A 26,751-nucleotide genomic window follows, 5' to 3' on the forward strand; every position below is an offset into this window, starting at 1 on the left:
GGATACAGCACGGGCAAGTCGTCAGCGCTACCGGCGAACCTGAACTGGTCCGAACTGGCTGAATACCACCTCTGCTTCCCATCCCTGCCTTGCTGATTGTTCCCTCTAACTAGTTCTCTTATTTTCCTTAGTTTTTCCAGATATTCACACAGAGAGACAGACAGACACACACACACACACACACACACACAGAGAGAGAGAGAGAGAGAGAGAGAGAGAGAGAGAGAGAGAGAGAGAGAGAGAGAGAGAGAGAGAGAGAGAGAGAGAGAGAGAGAGGGATGCCATTATTGCCCTTCCTGCCTTTCCCATATCTTTTGGTAATAATCTTTCCTTTGCTGACTTATAGATACCATTATTGCAGTGATGCTACAGCACTCAAAGCATTAGGGATATGTTGTCCTTTTACTTCTACTTATCTGAAGATCCATGGGAATTTTGTAGCAAAGAACAGTGATTCTAACATTTCTACATTCTAAACATCCTAAAGATGATGTTTAAAAAATAAACAAAAGGGAAGAGAAGTCTGGAGGTAGAAAATCAGGGGGTGCATACAGTATCTCACCATTAGTAGATATCAAAAGGGAGTTCACTGAGAGAGGTAAGGGTTGAATGGAGCATCAGTTTCTGGGGTTGAGGCTAGTTCATTGGCTTAACTGGCCATTGGTGGATCAATGAGATTATGAAAAAAAAAATAGCATCTGTCAATCATCAGAGGACATTGTAGCCTGATAGAGCAGAGCAAAATGGCTGCCCAGAACCATGACCCACCATTGGGAGGAAGCATGCAAGGTGTTTTGACCAATGAAAGCTAAGATGTCAATAGATTGAAAGGAAGCCTTGAAGACCATCTGCTTAGGCCAGAAAATAGCATTTTTGAACTCACAGCTGTAACAGATGCAAAGTTTATTTCCATTGGCCTGGGAAAGGGAGAGAGAGAATGTCATAGGTTTCAGCAAGCAAGAAATGATAGGTGGCTAAACCAACAATGGGATAAACAAAGTATGGTTTTGCCCAAACTCACAGTTGCCCAGCTGGTATTCTATAAAACTTAATTCAGGCTATAATATAATCAACATATATGTATGAGTTCATATACATATGAGTTTTAGACAGAAAACTCATAATAAGCTACTTTTAATACATCTCACCAGATATGATTGGATAGCTTTCTCCAATCTAGTTTCCAGTCAGGTTAGTTTTGGCATAAACTACAAGAATAATTTAGATAGCAAACAAATAATCAGGAAAGGATTCACACTGTGCCAAGATAAGTGGTAGCCCTGTTTCAATCTATTTTCTCTTTGAAGAAAAAGAATACTAATTAAAATTCAAGCCAATCTATTTACTCATATTTACAACACTATCTGAAGTAAAATATGAAACATACTAACTTCTCCACAAAATTTTCCTTAGGCAATCATAATTAAGGTGACCAGATTTTAACATTGGTAAAGAGGGACATTGTGGGCGTGGCTTATTTTGTGGGCGTGGCTAGCTGGTCATGTGACTGGGTGGGCGTGGCTAGCTGGTCATGTGACCGGGTGGCCATGGCTATGTCTATAGGGTAAGGTGAACAGATTTTAACATTGGTAAGAAGGACACCATTGTGGGCGTGGCTTATTGTGTGGGCGTGGCTTGGAGGCCATGTGACTGGGTGGGCGTGGCTACCTGGTCATGTGACCGGGTGGCCATGGCTATGTGTATAGGGACTACTCAGAGGGCTGAAAAGTCATTTCTGACAGGTCCTCACACTTTTGACTGGTCCTCACACTTATGACCATCCTCACATTTATGCCCGTGCAGCATTCTTAACAACCATGTCACTCATTTCACAACTGCTTCTCTTCAACAAGGTGACAAGATAGGGCAAAAATGTAAAATGTGAGGACAGTCGTAAGTTCGAGGACTGGTCAAAAGTGTGAGGACCAGTCAAAAATAACTTTTTCAGCCCTCTGAGTAGTCCATATGCACAAAAGGACTAACCAGAGGGCTGAAAAAAGTCATTTCTGACAGGTCCTCGCACTTTTGACTGGTCCTCACACTTATGACCATCCTCACATTTATGCCCATGCAGCATTCTTAACAACCATGTCACTCATTTCACAACTGCTTCTCTTCACCATGATGACAAGATAGGGCAAAAATGTAAAATGTGAGGACAGTCATAAGTTTGAGGACTGGTCAAAAGTGTGAGGACCAGTCAAAAATAACTTTTTCAGCCCTCTGAGTAGTCCATATGCATTAAAGGATTACAGCAATAGAGAGGGATGAAGGAATGGAAATTAGAGTAGGAGTGAGGGTAAGAGAGGGAGGAAGAGAGGAGGAGAAGGAGAAAGAAAGAGGAAGTAGGGAGGAGAAAAAGAGGGTGGGGGGAAGAGAAAGTAAGAAGGAAAGAAAAGAGAGAGGTGGTAGGTTTGAGGAGAAAGATTGCTGTACAATAAAAAAGATGAAAGGGAAGAAAGCCAACCCCAAGCAAATATAAAGATATTAAGATAAAGAATGAATTGTTAAACTTTAAAGAATAAAAGAGAACAAATATGAATAAATAGCAATAATTAGAAACACACATACAAACATACAATGTATTTTCTTTGAACAGAATATTTGGCTGGTTCACAAATTTAAACAGCGTTTAGTCATTTCAATTAAATTTACAATTTCTATATTTCCTTTTTGCCATATTTATTCCTCATCTATTTTTTTAAAAAACCAATATTACCCTTCATCCTCATCTCTAATCTTAATCAAATTCAATTTTTCCCTTCTATTCTATATTATACCCCTTCCCATTGTCATCTATTTTTATATCCATCCTCACATTGTTTAATTATGTAATACAGTTGTTTAATACAAATTCAACATTTTAATATAAATCAATTAGTTATAAAACTATCTTTTTTGTATATTAATCAATATGAACATGAATATTCCAATTATTTCCATGCAATCCAATTTCTTACAAATCAATTAATTATATTTACCAATAATAATAAACCAAATAATTTCTCCCATATATTCCTCCGAACCACAACTTAACCATTTCTGCTTTCAACACAATATACAATTAATAGTATCTCAATTATTACAATTCCCTAGTTAAATACAGCTTTTTTTCCTTTGTGTTTTAAAATCTTGAACTCTCCTCCTAAATTTCCCATTGTTTGCAGTTTTTCACCTACCTTTTTTGGGAGGAAAAATAAAAATAAAAATAAATCTCTCTCTGCCTCATTTTGTCACGCTGCACCAAAGACCCTGGTTTCGGTTTCGTTTCTGAAGCTTAGCTAGGGGAAAAAAAACTGCTTTACACTGATTGCCTGTAGGGCGGCCCTTTGAAGCCCCGGGCAAGAGTTTAAACAGTTTTTTTTTCTTCTAGCCATCAGCTGGGGCTCAAGAAAAATCGGGACTTTTTTGAAACGCCGCGGGACGCGGGACAAATTGCTCAAAAGCGGGACTGTCCCGCCAAAAGCGGGACGTCTGGTCACCTTAATCATAATGCAAATCTTTAAAATAAGCAGTATAAGCGAAGATGCCATTTTGAATTTTATCAAATGGAAGGTTAAAAAGTAGGATTATTAACAGCAGTTATATTGCATAGCCAAAAGGTGGCAATATATTACTGTTAATAACATATAAACTGACATGCCTAACAAGTTCACACTATCATTAATTCAAGGTAGGTTGGACTTAGTTTGCTTGTGGCTATATAGGGATTCTAGGCTCATTTCTTTTTTAACTCCATCCCCAGGTTCTGCCACTTCTACACTCCAAAAATTATTTTTTTTAAAATGTCTCTAATGTTTAGTTAAGCACAATGCAATTGCAACTCTTTGATCTTATGACAATTATCTTAATACATGCATCAAGCCTTTTTAAAATTCATATAAATTTAATTATGCATTATTTTAAAATAGGCCCACTTCAAAGGGTTTATCAGCTGCTAACAGCAACATATAAAATGCATTAAAAACATGAAAAGGAAATAATATAAACCCTATAAAAATATTCATCAATTCCTATGATGGCCATTTACAATCAACGAATAGCCAAAGAAAGATAGAAAAAGGAGTGTATTAGTTTTGCTTGTTTGTGAAAGGCACTCAGAATTGGGGCAATAGAAATATCCAGGATATTCCAAAGACTGGTGCTGCCACAGCAAAAGCCTGTTTTATAGTCCTTGTCCCATGGCGCTTTTGAGGAGTGGGGACTCCTAAGAGACTTTGTAGATTCGACCACATAGGCAGAATCAGTTCTGGCAAGACAATACTGGATGAATCCCACTGTTGCATCTTACTGGACTTTAAAGCAGGAGTGAAATGCTCCCAGTTCGGACCAGATCGCCCGATCCGGTAGCGATGGCAGTGGGTGGTTCGGAGAACAGGTAGCAAAAATCCCTTCCTCTCCCCCATGCCCAGCTGAGCCGCGCAATCAACAGAGGCTTTTTTTTTTTAACCTTTAAAAGCATTTTTTCTTTGGCCGAAAAAATGCTTTTAAAAGTAACAAAAAAGGCTTTGATGATCACGTGGCTCCGCTGGGATCGTCAGAGGCTTTTAAAAGCATTTTTTTACAATGTCTTCAGCCAAAGAGGTTGTAAAAAACAATGCTTTTAAAAGGCTCTGACGATCCCAGCTGAGTCTCCTGATCGTCAGAGGCTTTTTTTTCTTTTAAAAGCAAAAAAAAATGCTTTTAAAAGAAAACAAAAGCTTCTGACGATCAGGCGACTCAGCTGGGATTGTCAGAGCCTTTTAAAAGCATTTTTTTTTACAACCTCTTCGGCCAAAGAGGTTGTAGAAAAAATGCTTTTAAAAGTAAAAAAAAAAAGGTAGCCACGCCCACCCAGTCACATTACCTCCCCCCCCACCAAGCCGTGCCCACAGAACCGGTAGTAACAAATTTTACATTTCACCACTACTTTAAAGGTAATAATCAGCATTCTGAATTGGGACTGAAAGCCTATCAGCACAATGACACGAAGCAATACGAAGAATAATTTTGAAGTTATTCTAAACTGGAATTATTGTCTCACCAGCAAATGAGTCAAACATTATGATAATTGCACATCTCCCCCTTGCCATAAAATAGATATCCACCTCTCCTCCACATTTACAGATACAGGTGGTTCTTGGCTTACAACCACATATTTTATAACCATCCAAAGTTACAATGGCATTGAAATAAGTGACCTATAACCATCCTTGCATTATGAATTATCACAGCATTCACATGATCAAAATTTGGGTAATTGGTAGCCGGCATGTATTTATGACTGTTGCAGTGTCCTGGAATCATATCATCTCTATTTGTGACCTTCCCAGCTGGTTCTGACAAACACAATCAATGGGAGAAGTTGGATTTGCTTAACATTTAACAACTTTGGCAAAAAAAAAAAAAAAAAAAGGTCATAAAATCCAGCACAACCAACATAACAATTGCCTTACTTAGCAGTGGAAATTCAAGTCCCAATTTGGTTGCAAGTTGAGAACTACCTGTACTTAGAAAAATTAAGGAAACCTGCCCCCCGGAAACTATACAGAAAAATTTGATATTAAAGTAAACATAGTTGGCAAGATTCTATAAACAATTTCCTGTTTTCCTTTAAATAAATCTTGTTAATAACATTGTGTGATCTAACTTTCATAATGGCATATGGTTGTGAAGGGTTTGACACAGAACACTCTATTCATGGTTGTATTATGTGCTTGTATAATGTCATCAACACTTTCCTGTGAATTTCTTGGAAAATAACAGTGGCATACAGGTAGTCCTCAATTTACAACCCACAATTGGGACTATTTCCATTGCTAAGTTGTTAAGTGAGCTGCACCCTCTTCTACAACCTTTTTTGGTATGGTTGTTGAGTTAATCACTGCAATTGAAGCAAATCTAGCTTCCCCATTGACGCTGCTTGTCATAAGTTAATTGGGAAGGTCATAAAGGGCAATCACATATAACCCTGGGACACTGTAGTTGTCATAAATACATGCCAATGGCCAAATGCCCAAATTTTGATCATGTAACCATGGAGATACTGCAACAATTGTAAATGTGAGGACTGATTGCAAGTCACTTTCTTCAGCGCCATTGTAATTTTGAAAGATTGCAAATGGTTTACAAATGGTTGTAAATCAAGGACTACCTCTACTGGCTTGGTATTTTGAGGTTTGAAAGTTTGCACACAGTTAATACAGTTATCTGATGGAAAGCCCCAATGAGACCAGCTTTCTTCTTAATAAAAATGCTCAAGAATAAATCTATAATTGAAGTAAACATAGAATGTGGGAAAGAAAAAGAAAGGAGGGAGGGAGGGAGGGAGGGAGGGAGGGAGGGAGGGAGGGAGGGAGGAGAGAAAGAAAGAAAGAAAGAAAGAAAGAAAGAAAGAAAGAAAGAAAGAAAGAAAGAGAGAGAGGGGGGGAAAGAAAGAAAGAAAGAAAGAAAGAAAGAAAGAAAGAAAGAAAGAAAGAAAGAAAGAAAGAAAGAAAGAAAGAAAGAAAGAAAGAAAGAAAGAAAGAAAGAAAGAAAGAAAATATGCCAAGGGTGATATCAACGTTTACGGAAATTTAAATAATTGTTCTAGCACCTATGTCATTTCATTCTTATGTGTCAACAATGTAGTCTGTTTTATATAGGCATGGCTACTTCTTTCTTTTTAAAAGTTCATATGGAAAAAAAGCAGACTTTGTGGTATGTGATGTTTCCCAATCTTAGACAACAGAAAGTAAATCTACAGTGGATGGTTCATTCAAGTGGCATATTTCATGCCACTCGTCTTCTTTAGAATTCAGTAGCAATTTCATTATGTTCAATATTATTAATCAATATTATTAATCAAAGTTAAATAGTTATTCCTTATATAATTACATTTAAATCAGGAAAAAAAGAAACCTTCTTTCACGTAATTACACCAGGAATTGCAACTTCTCAGAATCATGAACTCTTCCTGTGTGGCTCTCAACAGGTGGCAATTTTCCAGGAGATCTGACAGATTTATACAGCTGTTCCCACAAGGACTTTTAACATATTACTCATCATGATTTCATGTATTTTCATTTTAAACGGTATTCATTTCTCATTCAATATAAAAAGGAAATAACTACAAAGTATGTTGCTGGCTTTTTTAAAAAAGGGAAACCACACTAACCAAAATCTAACAGCATTTTGTCTGCAGCTCTTGCAGTTATTCCACTAATAAGGATATTATCTTTTTGCAAAGCACTTCTTCCATAAAAATAAGGCAGTTCTAGAAAAGATTTTCACTGCTTCCATACAAGGCACATATCACGTTAAAGAAAATAATTAAATCTCACCAGTTAAAACAAAAAAAGTATGGTCAAATATTTTTTTCTGTTTAATATGGAAGTACAGGTAGCATTTATTACCAAAGATGTGTATTTCAATAATTTTGGAATGATTCTAAAGTAAATAAATAAATGTGTGGTTTGTTGCTTAAGCCACAAACTTCTTGGGAACTGGTTAGTTTCTAAGAACTGGGTATGGAAGGAAGAAATTAGAATTTTGAAAGAGTTGCTATAGCTCTGGGGAACTTTTATGGTTTCAACTTCATACATTTCCTTTTTGGGGGGGGGGGCAATGTTTTTAGATTTGTCACTCACAATTTAATCACCCTCTCATGGTCAGATGCAGTATCAGCTGGGAGCCACAAACTCTACAACTCTGGGACTTTTAAACCAGTGTGGAAGTCCTGGGAACTTTATTTCGGCATAGATTTGAAAAGATATCATCACTTCTGAATCATCTGAAAAACTACAAGTCTGTACTGGTAAGAAGTTACTATACATTTATTTGTTTTGGTTTTTTTTTAATATATTCTTGTCAAAATGCTTAATCTCAAATCTTGCCATAAGATTATAACTCCAAACTGCAGACTAGAAAAAGATATTTGAAACACAATAAATGAGTAGATGTATGCTGACTATATCATATCACTGGTACAGTATATTATTTTAACAAATAGTTTTTTGACTATACATCATTCAATTCCAACACCATTATAAAGGTAATTGTTAAATCTCAATGCAATTTAAAACTAGTAATGAGAATCAAACACACCAGTAAGTTACAAATACAAATAAAGTATATAGTTGTTCATTATTAACTATACATTGCATTAAATATAGCTTACCCTGAACTAATTACTCAAGTAGTTATAAAACTAGCTATCTTTGTACTTCTGATACATCTTTGTACCTCTGATACTTTAAAAAAATCTATTAAAAGTTAGATCTGATTGCATTTGTATTAAAGATTGCTTCCATCTCAAATATATCAGTATAATTAGCTATCTACTTATAGTTACTGGGATGGGATAAGAATTTGATTTCTTAAAAAAGATTTTGGTGAAAAATAAAAGTGGAAAACAAGTTTTATGTGTATCTGTGGAAAGCCAGGAAGGCAAAAAGTATCATAATTAGAAGGAGCGGCTAAGGCTCTTTTAAAAGACTTATTTATGTTATTGGACTGGACACTTGCAACACAAAGCAAATTTTGCTTGATAACCAGTGCTAATGAACAAATGGCTTATCTCTTACTATGAATATTCAGTATAAAATAGCATTATTGAGCAAAGAATATAGCCATCTTTTTCATTGGATCTTCAGGCCTGTCACCATGCTGGTTATTTTGTACAGAAATATTGCACATTACACAAATTACAATATAATTTATATTGTAAAATATAAATAAAATAAATATTTATTACTGTGTTATTTTTATTATTAAAACAAAGTATAATTCATTGTTAGAAATCCTTGCCTTTCTGTAAACTTCATACTTAGCAGAATAATTTGGGGTTTCTGACATCAGAGCAATCTAGTGATTTCAAAGTTTTGCAGAACAGAAATGGGGGGGGGGGGATTCTTTAGGTTTATTATGATCTGAGCATGCTTTATAGGGACAGGTTTGAACTGGATACCAGCATACATTACATTGCTGTATGGATGACACTGGAGGCAAATATAGGTCTAAAAAGAGGGAGTTACAGGCTTATGCAATATATGTGTGATGGGATATAGCAACTAAGTATTTCACTGTATATAACAAATTATGCTTAGTGAACTCAGAGGGGCCACAAGAGTACAATTATGAAATAATAGTGTAGGACTACAAAGTCAATGAGCTTCTGGAAATAAGCAGCAAAAAGAAGCAATATTTTATGAACATAGTTTCTTTCTTGGAAGTAACTTCTTTTGCTTTTCCTGCTCATTTTCCTATTTTTGTTTCATTACTTCCCTTTTCTTAACTTATGACCTTTCCTTGGCCTTTGAAATATTTGATGGCTTAACTAACAAGTTTAGTTTTCCTGGAAATACATTTTTGTAGTGTATTTTGTGGCTCAATTTAACACCATAGATTCAAGCTGTGCTTTGATTTTTCTGGGAAGATATATTTGGGTTAGGGCCTGCCATTCTACTTTGGATGTTAACAGTTGGTATAAAGGCTACTCTGGTTTGCAAGCAGAGAAATGAAATGGGTCCAAATTTCTTCTTGGCCCCTACTGTGCTAAGCTGTTACAAAAATTGTGGGTATTGAGTTCCTCACATTGAAATCAATCAGTCTGAAAAGATCACAAGAAGTTCTATGACATTAGTGATTCCAAACTCTCACCTTTTCTCTGATCTTAATTTGATTCAAGGAAATGGATCTATATATGGACCTGTGGTCTTAAGAGGCCATAAAACCGCAGCCTGAAATTTTGGAGTTGTTTCAAAGAGAAAACAGTTGATACATATTTCACTGGTTCCTATAAACACAATATATATGTAATCCCATGCAGAGTTTATTTCTGCAATCTCTTTGGCCTTCTCATGTCCAAAGTCAGGTTCAATTGTGTAAATATCACATTTTTCTTTTAGCTGTTCCTTCATTTTTAAATCAACTCATTAAGTTTTCAGCTGTAAATGACAATCGTAGAAATTTCCCATGTATGCAGAAATATTTTTTCACAAAGGCGTTTATGGATTTGGGGAAAAAAACCCAGATCCTGTTAAATAGTTGCAATCATGTAACTTGTTAGTGCGATTTAACTAAAGAAAGGAGATTTAAAAGAAAAAGAAAAGAAGGAAAGATGAGTAATACCAATACTGTTCACTATACTTCTCTATATCTTTCTCGCATATAACCGCAAATAACCTTCATTTTTTTTCTGAAAAACTTAACTCCAATCATCTATAGCTTACTTGGTCTTGTTCCTTCTCTCAATTTTATATATCATCTTTGTAATTTAGTCTTATTCGTCCACTACATACTTCTTGGCATCTTCTTCAAAACAGTGATTTTCATTTACGTCAAGAACCATTCATCCCTTGCAAGAGATTGCATATTACTCACTACCCTTCCCTCAGCATTTCTACATCTCAAAATTTATCCGTCTATTTTTCAATTTTAGCAAACTTTTACCAAGAAACATAAGTTCATCTACATTAATTTTCCAACATTTATATGTAATTTGGATTCAATCATTGCATTTCTTGCACCTTGTTCAAACACATTAATATTCAGATCCATATTTTTCAGTATATCATTAAATGAATATGAAAAACTGACATGAGTTGCTTCTTTTCTCTTATACTTCCTGCAATCCTCAGCGTTTGTCCCATAAAACCTTAGGAAACATAAGGCCCAGTGTATCTTTATCAATAAGATAAAGGTAAAAGTTCCCTCACACATGTGTGCTAGTCATTCCAGACTCTAGGGGGTGGTGCTCATCTCCGCTTCAAAGCTGAAGAGATGTCCAAAGATGTCTCTGTGGTCATGTGGCCAGCATGACTAAACGCCAAAGGCACATGGAACGCTGTTACCTTCCCACCAAAGGTGGTCCCTATTTTTCTACTTGCATTTTTTACATGCTTTCAAACTGCTAGGTTGGCAGAAGCTGGGACAAGTAACGGGAGCTCATCCCATTATGCAGCACTATGGATTCGAACTGCTGAACTGCCGACCTTTCGATCGACAAGTTCAGCATCTTAGCCTCTGAGCCACCGCATCCCTTTTATCAATAGCACTTTTCAATAGCACTTTATCAATAGCACTTTTCTAATGAGAAAGTTTGCCTATAATTTTCTCATGTTCAACTCATTAAAAGAAGGAGAAATGCTAAAATGACAAAAACTGACTTACTGAAAAAGGAGACTGGAAGGAAAAGCTGCATTTATGGGAAGTGAAAGTAGGATTGAAACATTTATAATTATAAATGTTTTAATTGTTATAATTATAAATACTATATAATTATAGTAACTCCAGTTATTTCTGAATTATGGTATCCTGAACAAAAATTCTAATCTAGTTATGCTTCCCCCAATTAAAATGGGATTACGCAAATCAGAATATACATGAAGGTTGCGATAGATTTTTCCTGTGCATTCAGCAAGGGACAATACATATACTTACACGCATGATTTTATTTTTAAAAATATAGCAGTATGATCTTATATTCTAAATACTTGGTCATAACGAAGAGGCTTCTATATGTGCAGAAATCAATTTCCATAATCAAGAAACCTGTGACTATTTCAGAAAAAAATAGTAAACTTCACTATCTGTTTACAAAAATAATAATCATATATAGGTCCATATATAGATCAAAAGGTCGGCAGTTCAACGGTTCGAATCCCTAGTACTGTGTAACGGGGTGAGCTCCTGTTACTTGTCCCAGTTTCTGCCAAAACTGCCAAAAACTGAGCAGAATTATTACTTGCTTATACTGGAGTGGAAAACCACCAGGAAATGCAGCTTTGAACTAGCAGTCCAAAAGCACGTAAAAAATGCAAATAGAGAAATAGGGGCCACCTTTGGTGGGAAGGTAACAGCGTTCCATGCGCATTTGGCATTTAGTTATGCTGGCCACATGACCATGGAGACATCTTCAGACAGCGCTGGCCCTTCAGCTTTGAAACAGAGATGAGCACGACCCCCTAGAGTCGGGAATGACTAGCACATATGTGCGAGGGGAACCTTTACCTTTATAGGTCCATTTCATTAGAAGCATAAAGTCTGTGATGAGTTATTCTAGTTAATAGATTGTGTGCATGTAGATCTTTTGTGTGCATCTACAGATGCATTTGTATCTCTATTACTGGGAATGACTTTGGGAGACAGATGCTTAGACAACCATCAAGCAAAGATCTCTTAACCCACAGAAGGAAAAGGAATGTGGGAAGCATCTCAGAAGGGACCTTTCCTAGTTTTAGGAAAGGCAGGGGAGAGGAAAGTATTTTCAGATCTCTAAGATTTTGTTACAGTAACCCTTACAATAAAGGTAAGTTAGTACTCATCATTTGTGCTTCTTGTCTAGATTACCTCAAACAGCTGGCATAAGTCTTACAAGTCTGAAAGAGTTTATCATCTCATTTACTTTTCCCAAAACTAAAGAGCGTCCTTTTTTGGGGGGTTTTTTCTTCTGTGAGCTGCGATACCTTTTACAAGTAGGTGAAGTTAAAAAAATGAGAGCACATTGTTTAAAGCTGCTCTATAAAAGGCGAGTTTCTGAAGTTTGAAGGAAGAAGGACTGAATATTTCCTACTGTTTCTGTATTTATTAAAATATTTATATGTCGCTGGGCCTGTGTAAGAATAGACAATATTGGCAGAACTTTAAAAAACTGAGCAGAATTATTACTTGCTTATACTGGAGTAGAAAACCACCAGGAAATGCAGCTTTAAACTAAATGCGCAAGTTGGGAAAAAAACATTTCAAAGAAGGTAAAGGCAAAATATTCCTTATTCTTATTAAGAAAACTACAAGCAGGTGTTGTTATCAGAGGCTGACTTCAACTTTCAGTACAAGCAATTATTTTCTTCTATCACGTTAAAAATTACAATTCTCTGATAGTACCCAAGGGGCTGCTTAGGTAGCGCATCTCAACATTAGATGAAGCTGTTTATGTAAATATAGTAAATAAAAGCAATAAAAAAATCACCAAGACTATTCGCTACAAATTGCTTTGATCCTGTTTGAAATTATATTTCAAAATAGTTCTACTTTATTTGAGCAGGTTGCCTTTTTACTTGCAATTGCATGTGATCTTCTGATACTTTAGAAGAGAAAAATGCATGGAAATTGTTTTATTAAATTTAATTTGATCTCTTTATCTTATTTTCAGGGACTGAAAATGAACTAAACATGGTCGATTCAAGCAATACTTCAGAAAGTAACTGTGATACCAATCAAATCATTACACAACAAATTATTCCATTGATCTACGGTTTCATCTTTATAGGTGGAATACTGTTAAATGCATCGGCAGCTTGGATCTTTCTTCACATTCCTAGCAAGACAAGTTTTATTGTTTATCTCAAGAACATTGTCACAGCTGACCTTATTATGAGCTTAACTTACCCTTTTAAAATTTTTTCTGACTCCAGAATTGGACATTGGCAGCTCAACGTTGTTGTCTGCCGCTTTTCTGCTGTCATCTTTTACCTAAATATGTATATTAATATAATATTATTTGGACTCATAGGCTTTGACAGATGCTTTAAAGTAATGAAGCCCCAATTCAGCTCTTCGTCTTACAATGTCCAGTGTAGCAAAATTGTATGTCTGGTCATATGGCTGCTACAGATTGTTATCTCTTTTCCCAATATTATTTTAACAAACCAAACTCCTACAGAAAAGAAATCAAAGGACTGTGTAAGCCTCAAAAGCCCTCTTGGGGTCCAGTGGCATACAGCTTCATCCTACACATGCTTAGGAATTTTCTGGATCGTGTTTTTTCTCCTAATAGTCTTCTACAGTTCCATTGCCAAGAAAATATATATTTCACACCGAAAATTTAAGAAAAACTCCAAGCTGGCAAAGAAAAAGACCAACCGAAATATTTTCACCATCATGTTTGTGTTTATCGTTTGTTTTGTTCCGTACCACCTGGTCAGAGCACCATATACATCAAAACAAATCGACCCTAATTACAACTGTGAGATTAAAAATATACTGTTTTACCTAAAAGAACTTACATTGATACTGTCTGCTGCAAATGTCTGTCTTGATCCAGTTATTTACGTATTTCTTTGTCAACCGTTTAAGGAAAAATTGTACCAAAAATTGCATCTGAAAATTAAAACATCTGAAGAGTTCGAAAATTCTAAATCAAGAAAGTCAAATGCTATTATTGAAACAGTTACTATTTTATAAATTCCAATAGCAAGCATCTTCAACATTATGGACATGTGGGCATGTTGTTGAATTAAGGAAACAGTTTGTGACCGATAAAATAGAGAATATTTGCCCTACTCAATTATTGCTGTAATACCTATCCAGAAACCCCTCTCCTTACACAAGGAATTGAATATTCACTCAATTACTCAAGTAGTACTCAATTTACAACCGTAGTTGGGACCAAAATTTCCATTGCTAAGCAAGGTAATTGTTAAATGTGTTGGGGCCAATTTGAATACCCTTTTTGCCATTGTTTTTAAGTGAATCACTGCAATTGTTGAGTTAATTTGGCTTCTTCATTAACTTTGCTTGTCAAAGGCCAGCTGGGAAGGTCACAAATGTTGATCCCATGACCCTGGTTGCTATACAAACCACTGTATATACATGCCAGATGCAAGTAACCGAATTTTGATGGCTTTAGGACTGCTGCACCGATTGTAAATGTGAGGACCAGTTGTAAGTCACTTTTCTTCCAGGGCTTCTATAACTCTGAATGATCACTGAATGAATGGTTGTAAGTCAAGGACTACCTGGTTTTTGTTTGGTTTCTGTTTTTTCTTAATATACCTACCAGTCATTATGAAGATGTCAAAACTATGTAGATGTGGATAATATATGATGTAAAGTGTAGCAAAATAAACACATTTCACCAAATACCATTTTAAAAACCCAACAACCTGGTTTTAGAAATGTTATTGAAACTGCTAAAGAAATTAGCTGTGTTTTTCTGAGTTTCTCCAAGATTTCCAGTCTAATCATCATTTTGCTTTTATAAAGGAACCCTCTCCCATATTAGCATACCCACAAATACATCTCAGACATCAGACATCCTACTAGGTAGCCCACACAAGAGTACGTAGGTGTGTGAAAACTTCAAATGATTTCACATGTACAATAAGGACAGAGTCCTAGAAATTTTCTTCCTTTTAGAGATATCGCTGGATACCGATATTTATTTCAGTCTCATTTGAAGAGAGAACTGTATGGAATGGAATGAGAAATGAGCATTGCCTTCTGAGGGATAGATTCTTCCTTAGAAAATCAGGATATAGTTCAATTTTTGATTCCACACAGCAAAAGTGTATCAGCTCGCCTGCCAGTTCAACAGAATGAAAACTGAATGAATGACTGATCCACAGGCCATTTTGGACAGCAGATAAAACATTCGGCATAAAGTTGAATTACCAAATAGAGGAAAGACACTCTGTTGATCGGAAAGCCAGAGGGTGAAAAAAGGACAGGGTCTTTTTCAGAAAAAAACACTCGTACTGGCGCGCACACAGATTTCTCTAAATACAGTGCTGTTTATTCTTACCATGCTTTTCAAGTTAAAGAATTATGCTGGCCTTAGCTTAGCAAAGTATGTGTTTATATACATGCATACATTTGTATGCAGAACTTTTTTACAGTTTCTTAACCATTTCTTTTTCTCCCTTCTCCTTCACACAGATATTTGTATCTATGCTTTGATATTTTCATTCTGTTAGACAGTTAAACTCCATACTTTCCAAGCTTACTTTTAACCAAGAAAGGTGATGGCGAAGGGGTAAATAATTATTTTGAGCTTTTTGGAATTCCAGTCTTGGAGTTTTTCACTGACTCCTGATTTGACCTTTCCAAATGCTGTAGTCTTAGTTCTTTTTCACCAGATAATTCTCTTGTTGATCTCGCTTTCAAGTCATGCTTGCTCCTGTTAAATCCCTAGTTATAGATTCTCATTTCTTCAAAATTCCCCTAACTTTTCTTTCATTAATATAACATCTACATAGCACCAACTACTTTGTCCACAACCCATTTTTTGAGATATTTGCTCCAAAAGACAGGCAAGAATTAGACAAGGAGTTTCTTAGTCTCTATGTCAAGGATTACCAACCTTGGCAACTTTAAGACTTGTGGACTTCAACTCCCAGAATTCTTCAGCCAGCTTCGTCCACACGTCTTAAAGTTGCCAAGGTTGGAGACCCCTGCTCTATGTGATTCTTTGCATGGGGCTGGCCCATAGACAAAAATTTTAACTTTGAGACTGCTTAATGTGCACCAGGTCAACTTACTAAGTTATATCATATGCGAGATATGGTTTTCAACAATATGATCTTGGAAATTGTATTTCTTAGCATTCATTTGCAGGGGCATCTGCTGGAGAGGAATAAAAAAAGTCAAGAAGTTGAGTTTTCACCAATGATCAAAACCCTTGTGATCAAAACCTGATTTTTATATATATATATGTCAACATTGCTTGCATGTACAAAAGAGCCAGGCTTCAATCGTATGAAATGCACATGCCATCTTAACTTTTATTTACCCCATTGGCAAATGCCTCTGAATTATAGTTCAGAAGTTGAATCAGATAGACAGATTAAGATTGGACAAGTTGAGGTTTAGCACTAGCTGACAGTTTATTAGAGATCTGTGATCTCTAATCAAGCAAGTTTTCCTTCAGATGTATTTCCTTCAGTTTCATATTTCTAATGACATCAGCTTAAAATTGTTCCTTAGCTTCGGAAAAGCTCAAAGCTCTTCTAATCTGCATTATTAATATGCCTATAGACCATGGAAGTTGATTTCAAATTCAAACCTCAGTTCCCAAAGACCAGCAATAAATATGACAATTCTGGGAGAAACATTAACTAATGAGTAAAAATAATCAGAGAGCGCTGTAATTTCTTTGCATACTATGTTTTGAATTATTCCTCTTTTCTCCTGCACTAGGGTTACTTTCTCTGATGTCACTCACACACACTGTTATAAAGCCATGCTTTACTTGTTCACAGTTTCCACAATGTCTAAATTAGGTTATAACACTCATCAAAACAGCATGCAGAAGGAACTTGGGATGTTAAGTCTGTGAGAAAAATACGGAACTAGCAGTGTTGAGGCATATAAAAGGATACCACAGGAAAGAAACTATGTTTCTATTGTCACAAACACTAGAATAAGAAATAATAGTATTAATTGCAGCAATAAGAACCTTGCAGAAGTTGCCAGAGACACTTCTTCAATAGTATGTAAATCTGTTTAATATATGTAATGGAATAGTATAGGAAGATTTCACAAAAAGTCTTGTTCAGCTGGTCCAAAATACAATAGTGTCGATATCAGGGTTCCAAGTAAAACCCCCAACGAAATCAAATTCTGAGGCTTGAGTTTCGTCACAGCTAATTTTTATTAGAGATGTCATATTGGCACATCTGGGTAAACCCAAATCTAAAAGCTTCCGGGTTTTCTCCACCCAAAAGAAAATTCAAGTCCTTGCCCAGCACTCACATGTCCATCACACGATCCAGAGACACCAGACACCATCCAAAACTGAAGATGTTACTTCATCGCAGCTGCCGGGCACAGTGTCCTTGACTTTCTGGAAAGAAGGTTATTTTGACTATTACATATCACCTACTCTATACAATCCTCCCTCCCATTTTCCCACAATAGAAATTGTGGCAGGCCTGAAGGCTCAAAGTTAAAAGATAGCTTCCAGGTCTGACACTCGATGCTTCCTGGGCAGCCATTTTATTACTACATTGTACCACTGCTATAGGAACAATACTGGTTACAAAATGTTGCAGAGTACAATTCAAGGTACTAATCTACCTTTAAAGTCCATTATGGCTTGAAAAGGCTATCTAACCCACCCACCCACCCACCCACCCATGCCTTTCCCAGATAGTTTGTTTGTTAAAGCCTTATGAAGACTGGCATTTAACAGGAGGCAGCCCAGGACCAGACATCTTCTGTGGGAGCTCTTCTCCTTTGGAATAACTTCTGTCTTGAGGCAAGCATGGGTCCCATGATTATGGCCCTTCTGGAAGCTGGTAAAGATGCAGCTGTAGCAGAGGGCTTTCAAAGATCAGTTGCAGAGTTAATGTATATAAATTAGTCAACATATGAATGTTTTATTGGAATTTGTAATCAATTACTGTTATTATTGTATTTCACTATTATTATTCATTTATTATTGTTGTGTTTAATTTTTTTTTTTTTTTGTTATTAAATGTAAAACACCTAGGGTTCTTCTGAAGTAACTGCATTGGGAAATAAATACTGTATTGTTTTCAAGTTCTTTACAATTGATTGATTATGTCACTGCGTTTTTGTATTTACCAGCTGAGCTCATATTTTTGGACTTTCAGACTTTCCGTAGCTTGCCAACTTTGTTATCAGTAAGCTAACTATGCATGTCCGCATTCTTTCTTTCTACTTCATACTTTTCTTTGTTCTCTTGCCAAAAAGTCCAGCTGCTAGAGGTAGCCGGCAGGAACTTTGCCAAAATGTAACAATTTAATTATTTTAAATTAGTAAGATGTTTTACTTTCTTCATAACAAATAAATGAGTTTATTCTTAGAAAAAAATATCTTCGGGGTTTATTTTCTTACAAAGGTATACACAAGGAAAATGCCACGATCCACCTCTCTAAATCAAGGTGCGATTACCCAAAAGCAGAATGGGATTAATCAGCGCCCTGAGAGATTATTTATCCATTTGATCATTTTTAACTCCTAGTGACCAATAGATGATCTATTCCCAATCTATTTCATGTCTCCCAAATGTGCATTTATACCTCTGTAACTGAGTCCACCCACCTTGCTGTTGGTCATCCTTTTCTTCTCTTTCCTTCTAATTATATTTCCTATGGATGTTGCTTTCTTCGTAACAATACAGGAGTGGTTTATCATTGCCTTATCCCAGGGATATGAAATGATGTCTTTGCCATTATCACTAAAATTATTATTTGCCTCCAGCATCTTCCTATATCATTATTGCACCTTATAGGTGCCTGCTTGCTTTAACTGGGCAGCTGAGAAGATCTTCACATGGCATTCCCAACATTAGTATACCCTTCTGACAGTCTTCACTTCTCCCTCCCTGGAACACACCACCACCACAATAAGGCAGCAGAATAGAACCGGGGTGGGGGAGAGACTTTGAGTCAGTGGTGACACCTGTCATCCAGCTAGACAAATCCCTCAAGTTTTCTTGACTGTATTTCAGAAGTGATTTGGCCTTGCTTCCTTCTTCGGGTTGAGAGAATGTGACTGGCCCAAGCTGTTTCACATCTAAGGGAGAACTAAAATTGATTACAACAACTGTTTTTAGCCTGGTACTTTACCCATTTCCCCAAACTGGCTTGCTTCTTTGCAATAGATCTTTTTAATATCTGTTTTAGATTTCAATGCAAAGCAGACCAAAGTTCTTCAGATCTTTATTTCTTGCTTTTTAAAAAAACAAACAAACCTGGGCCTACATCTGATCTCCAATTATCTGGCACTTCACCTGGATATGTCTGAGCCAAACTAAGAGATGATTAGCCCTGCTTCTCCTCTCTTACCTGTTCTCTGCAATAAAATCTTAGGGCAAAGAAGGGCACCAATACATTTTAGGACTTTCACTGAGAAACTGGGTCTCTCCCTCCCTCCCTCTCTCTTTTTCTCTCTCTTCCTTTTTTTTTTTTTTTTTGCACATATCTGAAGAATAACTTTGTGTTGTTCTTCGTGCCTTTCATCAACCTCACCTCATCTTAATCTTTAGCATTCTTGGTGCCATCTCTATATTTTGGGCTCTATTTCTCCTTGTGATTTATAATTTATTCATCTCCTAAAATAAGCCTGTTATGGGTTCAGTTTTCTTACTTTTTTGTGCACCTCTCTACCACCCTCTTTCTTCCAACTCCTATTGAAACAGTTTACAAATCAGTTTTTGCTATCTCCTTTAAAAAAAAAAATATTCCCACCTTCCATTGCATTTTCCCTGTTACTGTTCCCATCATGAAATGCTATTACAGTTGCTCTGAGTTCATAAAACCTACCTTTTAAAAAGTTCTAGATAAGTGTTTTTCTACACTCAGCATTAATTTCTCTTAAAAACAAAAAGTCCACCACTGCATAATACCTTCCATTCCATGCTCCTATTACCCCAATTTCTTCAGCAAGGTCTTCTCTTTGAGTTAAATCAGTTGAAGGACAGGTGAATCTTTACACAATAGAGATACAACAATATAAATTCTACAAGAAAACTAGCTTTCTTTCCCCATAAAAATTCATTATTGTGTATTTCTTTACTTTACTTACTCTCACTTTCTCACACGCATACACAAAACCCTTGTTACAAAAACAGAAACTGGATTTTCTGGTGCTCCGACAAATTTATTTTGCTATCTTGCATGAGATATTGTTCTATAACCTTCTTTAAGCAGCTTTGAACTAGTTATCTTGCACACTTAAAGATTTTCAGCTAAGTTCTGACTTCATATGCATATGCTGGAACACTTGAAAGACACAGGAAATTCTACTTTACCAGCCACAAACCAAAGAAAGAACTCGCTGGGCAACATTAAACAGAACTGCTTCTGTATACAGCAGGTATGTACCTCTTAAATTATAATTCATTATCATTCTCAAACTATTTAATTTCATATGTAGTATTGTATTTCTTTCTAAATCTCCAGGGTAATGTTGAACTTCATCACTTACCAAGGGTTTACCCTGAGATAATTAAGCATGTGAGAAATGAAAAGGCAAGACAAACCAACTATTTCGGTGCTTTCAAATATCTAATGTAATCCTCTGACAGATACAGGAATCCATTACTGCCTCAGAGAATTGTTTGTTATATTATTTAAATCTCTAGATTTAGCAGAATGAGTGACTTTTTTAAGTGATGAGTAGAGATGTAAGTAAAACATGCCAAATATGGAACACAGCATATTTCCTCATTGCATAGATTTAATTCAAATACGTGTGTGTGTGTGTGTGTGTGTGTGTGTGTAAAAAGTTAAAATCTCGGGTGTTTTCCCACATCATTTAAAAGTCTGTTAGTTAAAATGCTTAAAATCCTGGCTAAGATCTCAGCTCAAAATCCTCCAAAATCCCAACAAAACACTTTGTAAGGTCTTTTAAAACTCTGGCTAAAATCCTAACCAAAATCCTAACCAAAGGTTTGGTTTATATATTTTTATATATATAAATTATATATATATAAATTGTATACAGACAGTCACTAGTAATAAATGAATAACAGCAGATTTGCCAGCTCCATTGCCACTACCATGCAATGAGCTACCAAAAACAGCTGATCACTCCAGCTCAGCTAAGCTCCCAGTAGGACTCAAAAATGCTGAAAATTCAACAAGAGGTTCCCACAAGTAGGTATAAGCCAGTCCTGCTGTGTGTGTGTGTGTGTGTGTGTGTGTGTGTATGTGTGTGTACGTGCATGCATGTGCGCATGTGTGTGTAACTGTGCATAGTAATCACAATTGAGTGCATAGGTAATAACAATTGAAGTGAAATCCTCCATGGATTGCCATTGGTTTGCTGCCCGCGCATGCACACTGCTCACCAAAAGCACATTGCGTGCATGTGCAGTACACACCAAACACATCCTGAATGCATGCACATGTGCAGTGCATGCCAAACATGCGCTTCACGCAAAAAAGAAGGCTTAACAAGGTAAGTAGAATAGCGAGGGCGAGGGAACAGCTGTGCCGCACAATTTAGATTTGCTAGAAATCAGCTGATTATCGGAAATACCGGTTCGGACAAACCTTTTTTTACTATCGGTTCACCCGCACCGGTAGCTTTTATCATTAGCGGTTCGCCCGAACAGGTGCAAACCGGTAGCATTTCACCCCTGAATTGAGCCCAAACTTATATTGCTAAGTGAGATGGTTAACCTTTCTTCCCATAGTTGTTAAGTGAATCACTGCAGTTGTTAAACTAGTAGCACAGTTGTTTGTTAAGTGAATCTGGCTTCCCCGTTGACTTTGCTTGTCAGAAAGTTGTAAAAGGTGATCACATAACACCTCTCCTCCCCCCCCCCCCGGGCACCTCAATCATCATAAATATGAACTAGTTGCCAAGTATCAGAATTTTGGTCATGTGACAATGGGATGCCGTAATAGTTGTTAAGTGTGAAAAATGTTCCTAAGTCACTTTTTTCAGTGCCTTTGTAACTTTGAATGGTCACTAAATAAATAGTTGTAAGTTGAATGACTACCTGCAGTCAGATTCTTATGTTAATTTTAGTCAAAGAGTTTTAACGCTAATGCATCCATGCCACATATCTGGATGGAAAACTAACATACATATCCAATTACTTCTTGTTTTTGTACAACTCTCTTTGCAAGGGGATCAACTGGATTCCAACATTTTATCCTTTGTGTCAGCAAATATTCCAAATTCCCTGAGTTAAGAATTGATCTTGTTGATAATAGTTTTTTTTAAGTAATTGCAACGTTAGTTTATTTCAATGTTTTTATAGTTTACCCAGATGTTTAGACCGCTTGTGCTAATTTACCATCACACAAAACACAAAGCATAGACTAGAAACAAACAAAAAAACTAGTAGCAAAAATATTTAAACTATTAAAAAAAATTATAAATGGTTATTAAAAGGGGAAAATTGGATTAATACAAAGGAAGGCTCCAAACTATTGCAAATTCTGTAACTGAACATCTCAACGATGACTAAGTCAATAAAATTTTGAATGAGGGAATCATCGTACATCAAATCTGGAAGCTGCCACATCTGATACTTTTCTAAAGAACTTAAAACTTTTCTAAAGAATTTAAACAGTCAAAAAATTCTCATGCCTTCTATGGCTTAGGAATTCGGGAGTTCAGTATTCAGTAAGAATCTGGAATTACTAACTTAACGTATTTGTAATTATTCACCAGTTAAAACAAATTAAGTCACCAAAAGGGTTGTATTTACAGCAGTGGGAGAAAAAAGCCAGACTACAATGTGACTCTTTCTGATGGTAAAATTGCTAACTTCAAAAGGAATGTAAAAGGTTCATGGCAAGGTTTATACTACTAAGGCCTCTTCAAACCATTGAAATGCCTACCTAGATTGGTACCATGTGTTATTGTTATTACAAGTTTATTCTAATGTTAACGGTAAAAGAACAGGATGCAAAACCACCTTTGAAACAAAACAGCACATTGAGCTTCTCTTTATTTATGGCACCCTGAGGAAGGTATAAACCTTTTCCATAATTGTCTCTCTCTCTGCTCTATGAAGTATAGGTTGATCAGGAGAGCCCCATACAGTTGGGTATTTTTACTTTTTTATTGCTTTGGTTGCCTTTTTTAATTATTTTCTCTTTTCTGGGCACAACCAGAGGTGGGATTCAGCAGGTTCTGACCAGTTCTGGAGAACCGGTAGCGGAAATTTTGAGTAGTTCAGAGAACCGGTAGTAAAAATTCTGACTGGCCCTTCCCCCATCTATTCTCTGCCTCCCAAGTCCCAGCTGATCAGGAGGAAATGGAGATTTTTCAGTAACCTTCCCCTGGAGTGGGAGGGAATAGAGATTTTACAGTATCCTTCCCCTGCCACACCCATCAAGCCATGCCCACCAAGCCACACCCACAGAACCAGTAGTAAAAAAATTTGAAACCCTCCACTGGGCACAACATTTCTCGGTTAATTTCTTAGCAAAGAAATAAAAGAATGTACGAACAAATAGCCAGATAGTTGAAGTAATGCAAAAAAGATGGTCCTCTTATTCTGATTGTGAAGGTAGTGGACAATCATAATGTGATACCAATAAAGAAGGATATGTATAGCTCAGGGTTGAAATGAGGGCTCCTTGGTGTTCTCTGAGCTTGCGTGTTTTCTTGCAGATGTGTTATTAACCAAATCTAGGTAATAAATTTTTATGATTTCTCTTTATCTATTAATCACACTACATTTTTTTTTAAGAATGAGAAGGCAAATAGTAATATTTCATATATTTATTGGAGACTCAGGATTCAATGTTTTTCATTTGGGTGAAGTTACTTTGCTTCTGTTTCCTAGAAATAGCAACTGTTAGCACATTTATGTTGAAGAGGAAATGACTGCTTTTATAATTTCCATTCAGTATTCATGCTTTAACAATTTATTACAATTGTTACTACTTATACTGGTACAAAAATACTACTTTTGTTGCAGACTAACACCTTGAACGTGCCCACATTCTATCCAACACTACTATTTATATCTTAATTAAGCTATTTTTAAGATTATAGGCAAACAAGAGAGTTTTTTCAGTCACAATGCCTGCCCTTTTCCTATCCTGACCTTATTCAAAAGCTTTTTAAAATTCTTTTCTGCATTAGTTGTAGCGCTAATTAGTTGTATACAACTAATGTATAAGTTGTGGAGCTCTTATGCAAATAAGTATGTTAGGTTGCGTGTTTTATTACTCTACCCAAACAATTATTTTTCTTCTCTCTCTCTTTCTTTCATTTGTTCTTTCTTTCTCATTCTCTCTCTCTTTCATTCACAGATTTGAGGTGATTCCTACAACTACTTTGAAATATTTCAGATGGCTTCAACCAATTCTTCAGAATGTAATATTTATTCTCAGATTCAGCCATTCACATATTTTTATTACTTGATTTTTCTTATTGGGTTTATTGGCAGCTGTTTTGCTTTCTGGACCTTCCTGAAGACCAAGAAGCATTGCAAATGCATGAATGTTTACTTAATTAACCTACTGACAGCAGATTTTTTGCTGACCCTTGCCCTGCCAGTGAAAATAATTGTAGATTTAGGAATTGCCCCATGGAAACTGAAAATATTCCACTGTCAAGTCACAGCATGCCTGATCTACATTAATATGTACCTGTCAATCATATTCTTGGGATTTTTAAGCATGGACCGGTGCCTCCAATTAACAAAGGGATACAAGATCTATAGGATTCAGGAACCTGGTTTTGCCAAGATGATATCAGCAGTGGTATGGGTAATGGTTCTCTTCATCATGGTACCAAATATGGTTATTCCAATTACAGAGATCGAAGAATCACCAAATGTAGGATGCATTGATTTCAAAACTAAAGTGGGAAGAGACTGGCACGTGTTTACCAATTTCATATGTACTGCAATATTTCTGTATTTTTCAGCTATGGTTCTCATCTCTAATTTTCTTGTGATCAGATTACTTTTTCAAAACAAAGGTACAGAAGGCTATCCCAGTGTAAAAAAAGCTCTGGTAAACATCCTTTTAGTTACCGCAAGCTACATCATATGTTTTCTTCCTTACCATATTGCTCGAATCCCATATACGCTGAGCCAAAGCAAAACTATAATCACAGATTGTTTTCTCAGGGAATCTCTCTACAAAGCAAAAGAATCCACTTTGCTCTTTGGTGTATCAAATCTGTGCTTTGATCCCATTTTGTATTTTTATTTTTCAAAAACATTTAGACTAACAGTGACTAAAAGTTTTGTATCCTTTCAAGGTAGACACGTTTCTCTAGATGATCAAGAAATGCATGAAACAAGAACACCAGAGTTTCAGGTTTCAGCTGAAACTGCTATCCGTTCTACAACAGGACATTAAAAATGCATTTGTCTTCCCACTTCATTGGTATATTTTGGACTTCTATGGTTTGAATAAGGTTGAGGATTGTTGGGGGCGAGAGGTGGTAAGACTGAACAGAAAGAAAACATGGACATTCCAACTTGGTGGCTCAGTGGAGTGGTGGAGGAAGTGGCGGTTGAGAGGGAGAAAGCGGGAATGGTTTTGCGGGCACACACACTCCCCCACCACTTCCACGGCCGGGTTCCCAATAAACTACGGTCCAGCACCAGGCTGCAGAGCAGGGGTTGGGGATCCCTGCTCCTGATTGCAATAAACCTCCCAGATTAGATCATAATTAAATAGTAAAAATAGTAAAAATTAAATAGTAAAAATATAGGATCAGCATCATCATACAAAGCTATAATTAAAATAGTAGAAAATATATGAAAGACATGAAACATGAGCACTGGCTAAAAAGCTCATTTAATAGGCCTGGATAAGATTTAGGTGTCACTTGTTACTGAAAAAGGTCTCCAAAATTAGTCCAACACTATTTTCTATTTTATTCCTATCCTTATTGCATATCTGCCATTGCTAAAGCAGAACAGATGTGTCTCAGATCATTATTCCCAATTTGATGTCCTTCAAAGCTATGGAAATATTAAGTACCTTTCAATAGGAAATACAGTTTTCAAAGAATTTCATTAGAAGAAACTTCCAGATTTTTTTCCTTTTGGGTAACTTCATGCAATCCTTTCTTTTAAGAGGGACTGTACTATTTTCTATTACTATTATTATTCTCTGAAGGACACCTTCTCAAAAAAGCTGAAAATGTTAGTCCAAAGAAAGGAATGTCTAACTGACCCCAGGAACATGGAGATAGAACATTGGTCCAAGAAAGAGGATTTGAAGGAGATGTGAAAGAGACTAAAACTAATTCTGCCTTAATTACGCAAGGTATCAGTTGATCCAAAGAAATACTTTGGTAGGCTTTAAACATTATTTCATCCTATTTGCAATAAGGAGCATTTCCAAAATATAAATTAATCTGACTTTGTATCCTTTAAGAGTTTGACATTTAAAACAGGTATTCTAAGCATGGCAGTAAATTAATAAATTTAAATTGCTGACAATTTTCAGACATACAATCAGGAGGACACCCAGTTTTCAAAAATCGAGGGGGCACAGATTGCCAACTCTGGCTCTAACCCTAATATCTCAAACCTGTGAGATAGTGCACCTTTCAAAAGGTCAGCATTTTTTATTCTTTATAAAATTTATGGTGCTTTCACTACACAAAATG

The 26,751-nt window shown here is 36.2% G+C and overlaps 3 protein-coding genes across 3 annotated transcripts in view; 2 read left to right on the forward strand and 1 right to left on the reverse strand.

Annotated features, from left to right (window-relative positions):
* Window positions 1-26,751, reverse strand: part of MED12L (mediator complex subunit 12L) — a 187,307-nt gene that overhangs the window by 103,327 nt on the left and 57,229 nt on the right. The gene's annotated exons all lie outside the window — the stretch shown is intronic.
* On the forward strand, window positions 13,114-14,142 carry P2RY14 (purinergic receptor P2Y14). The gene has a single exon (XM_070945954.1). It carries the CDS (start codon window positions 13,132-13,134, stop codon window positions 14,140-14,142), a length of 1,011 nt encoding a protein of 336 aa, XP_070802055.1. The 5' UTR covers window positions 13,114-13,131.
* GPR171 (G protein-coupled receptor 171) lies at window positions 24,468-25,499 on the forward strand. Its single transcript, XM_070946132.1, has one exon. It carries the CDS (start codon window positions 24,468-24,470, stop codon window positions 25,485-25,487), a length of 1,020 nt encoding a protein of 339 aa, XP_070802233.1. The 3' UTR covers window positions 25,488-25,499.

Source organism: Pituophis catenifer, unplaced genomic scaffold (assembly GCF_029215685.1).
Source record: "Pituophis catenifer annectens isolate HBS135680 unplaced genomic scaffold, rPitCat1.0.hap2 SCAF_6, whole genome shotgun sequence".
Classification (NCBI taxonomy): domain Eukaryota; kingdom Metazoa; phylum Chordata; class Lepidosauria; order Squamata; family Colubridae; genus Pituophis; species Pituophis catenifer.

Bases quoted from the DNA above. Each gene is read 5' to 3' on its own strand.
- P2RY14 (XM_070945954.1), top strand. From the start codon at position 13,132: ATGGTCGATTCAAGCAATACTTCAGAAAGTAACTGTGATACCAATCAA.
- GPR171 (XM_070946132.1), top strand. From the start codon at position 24,468: ATGGCTTCAACCAATTCTTCAGAATGTAATATTTATTCTCAGATTCAG.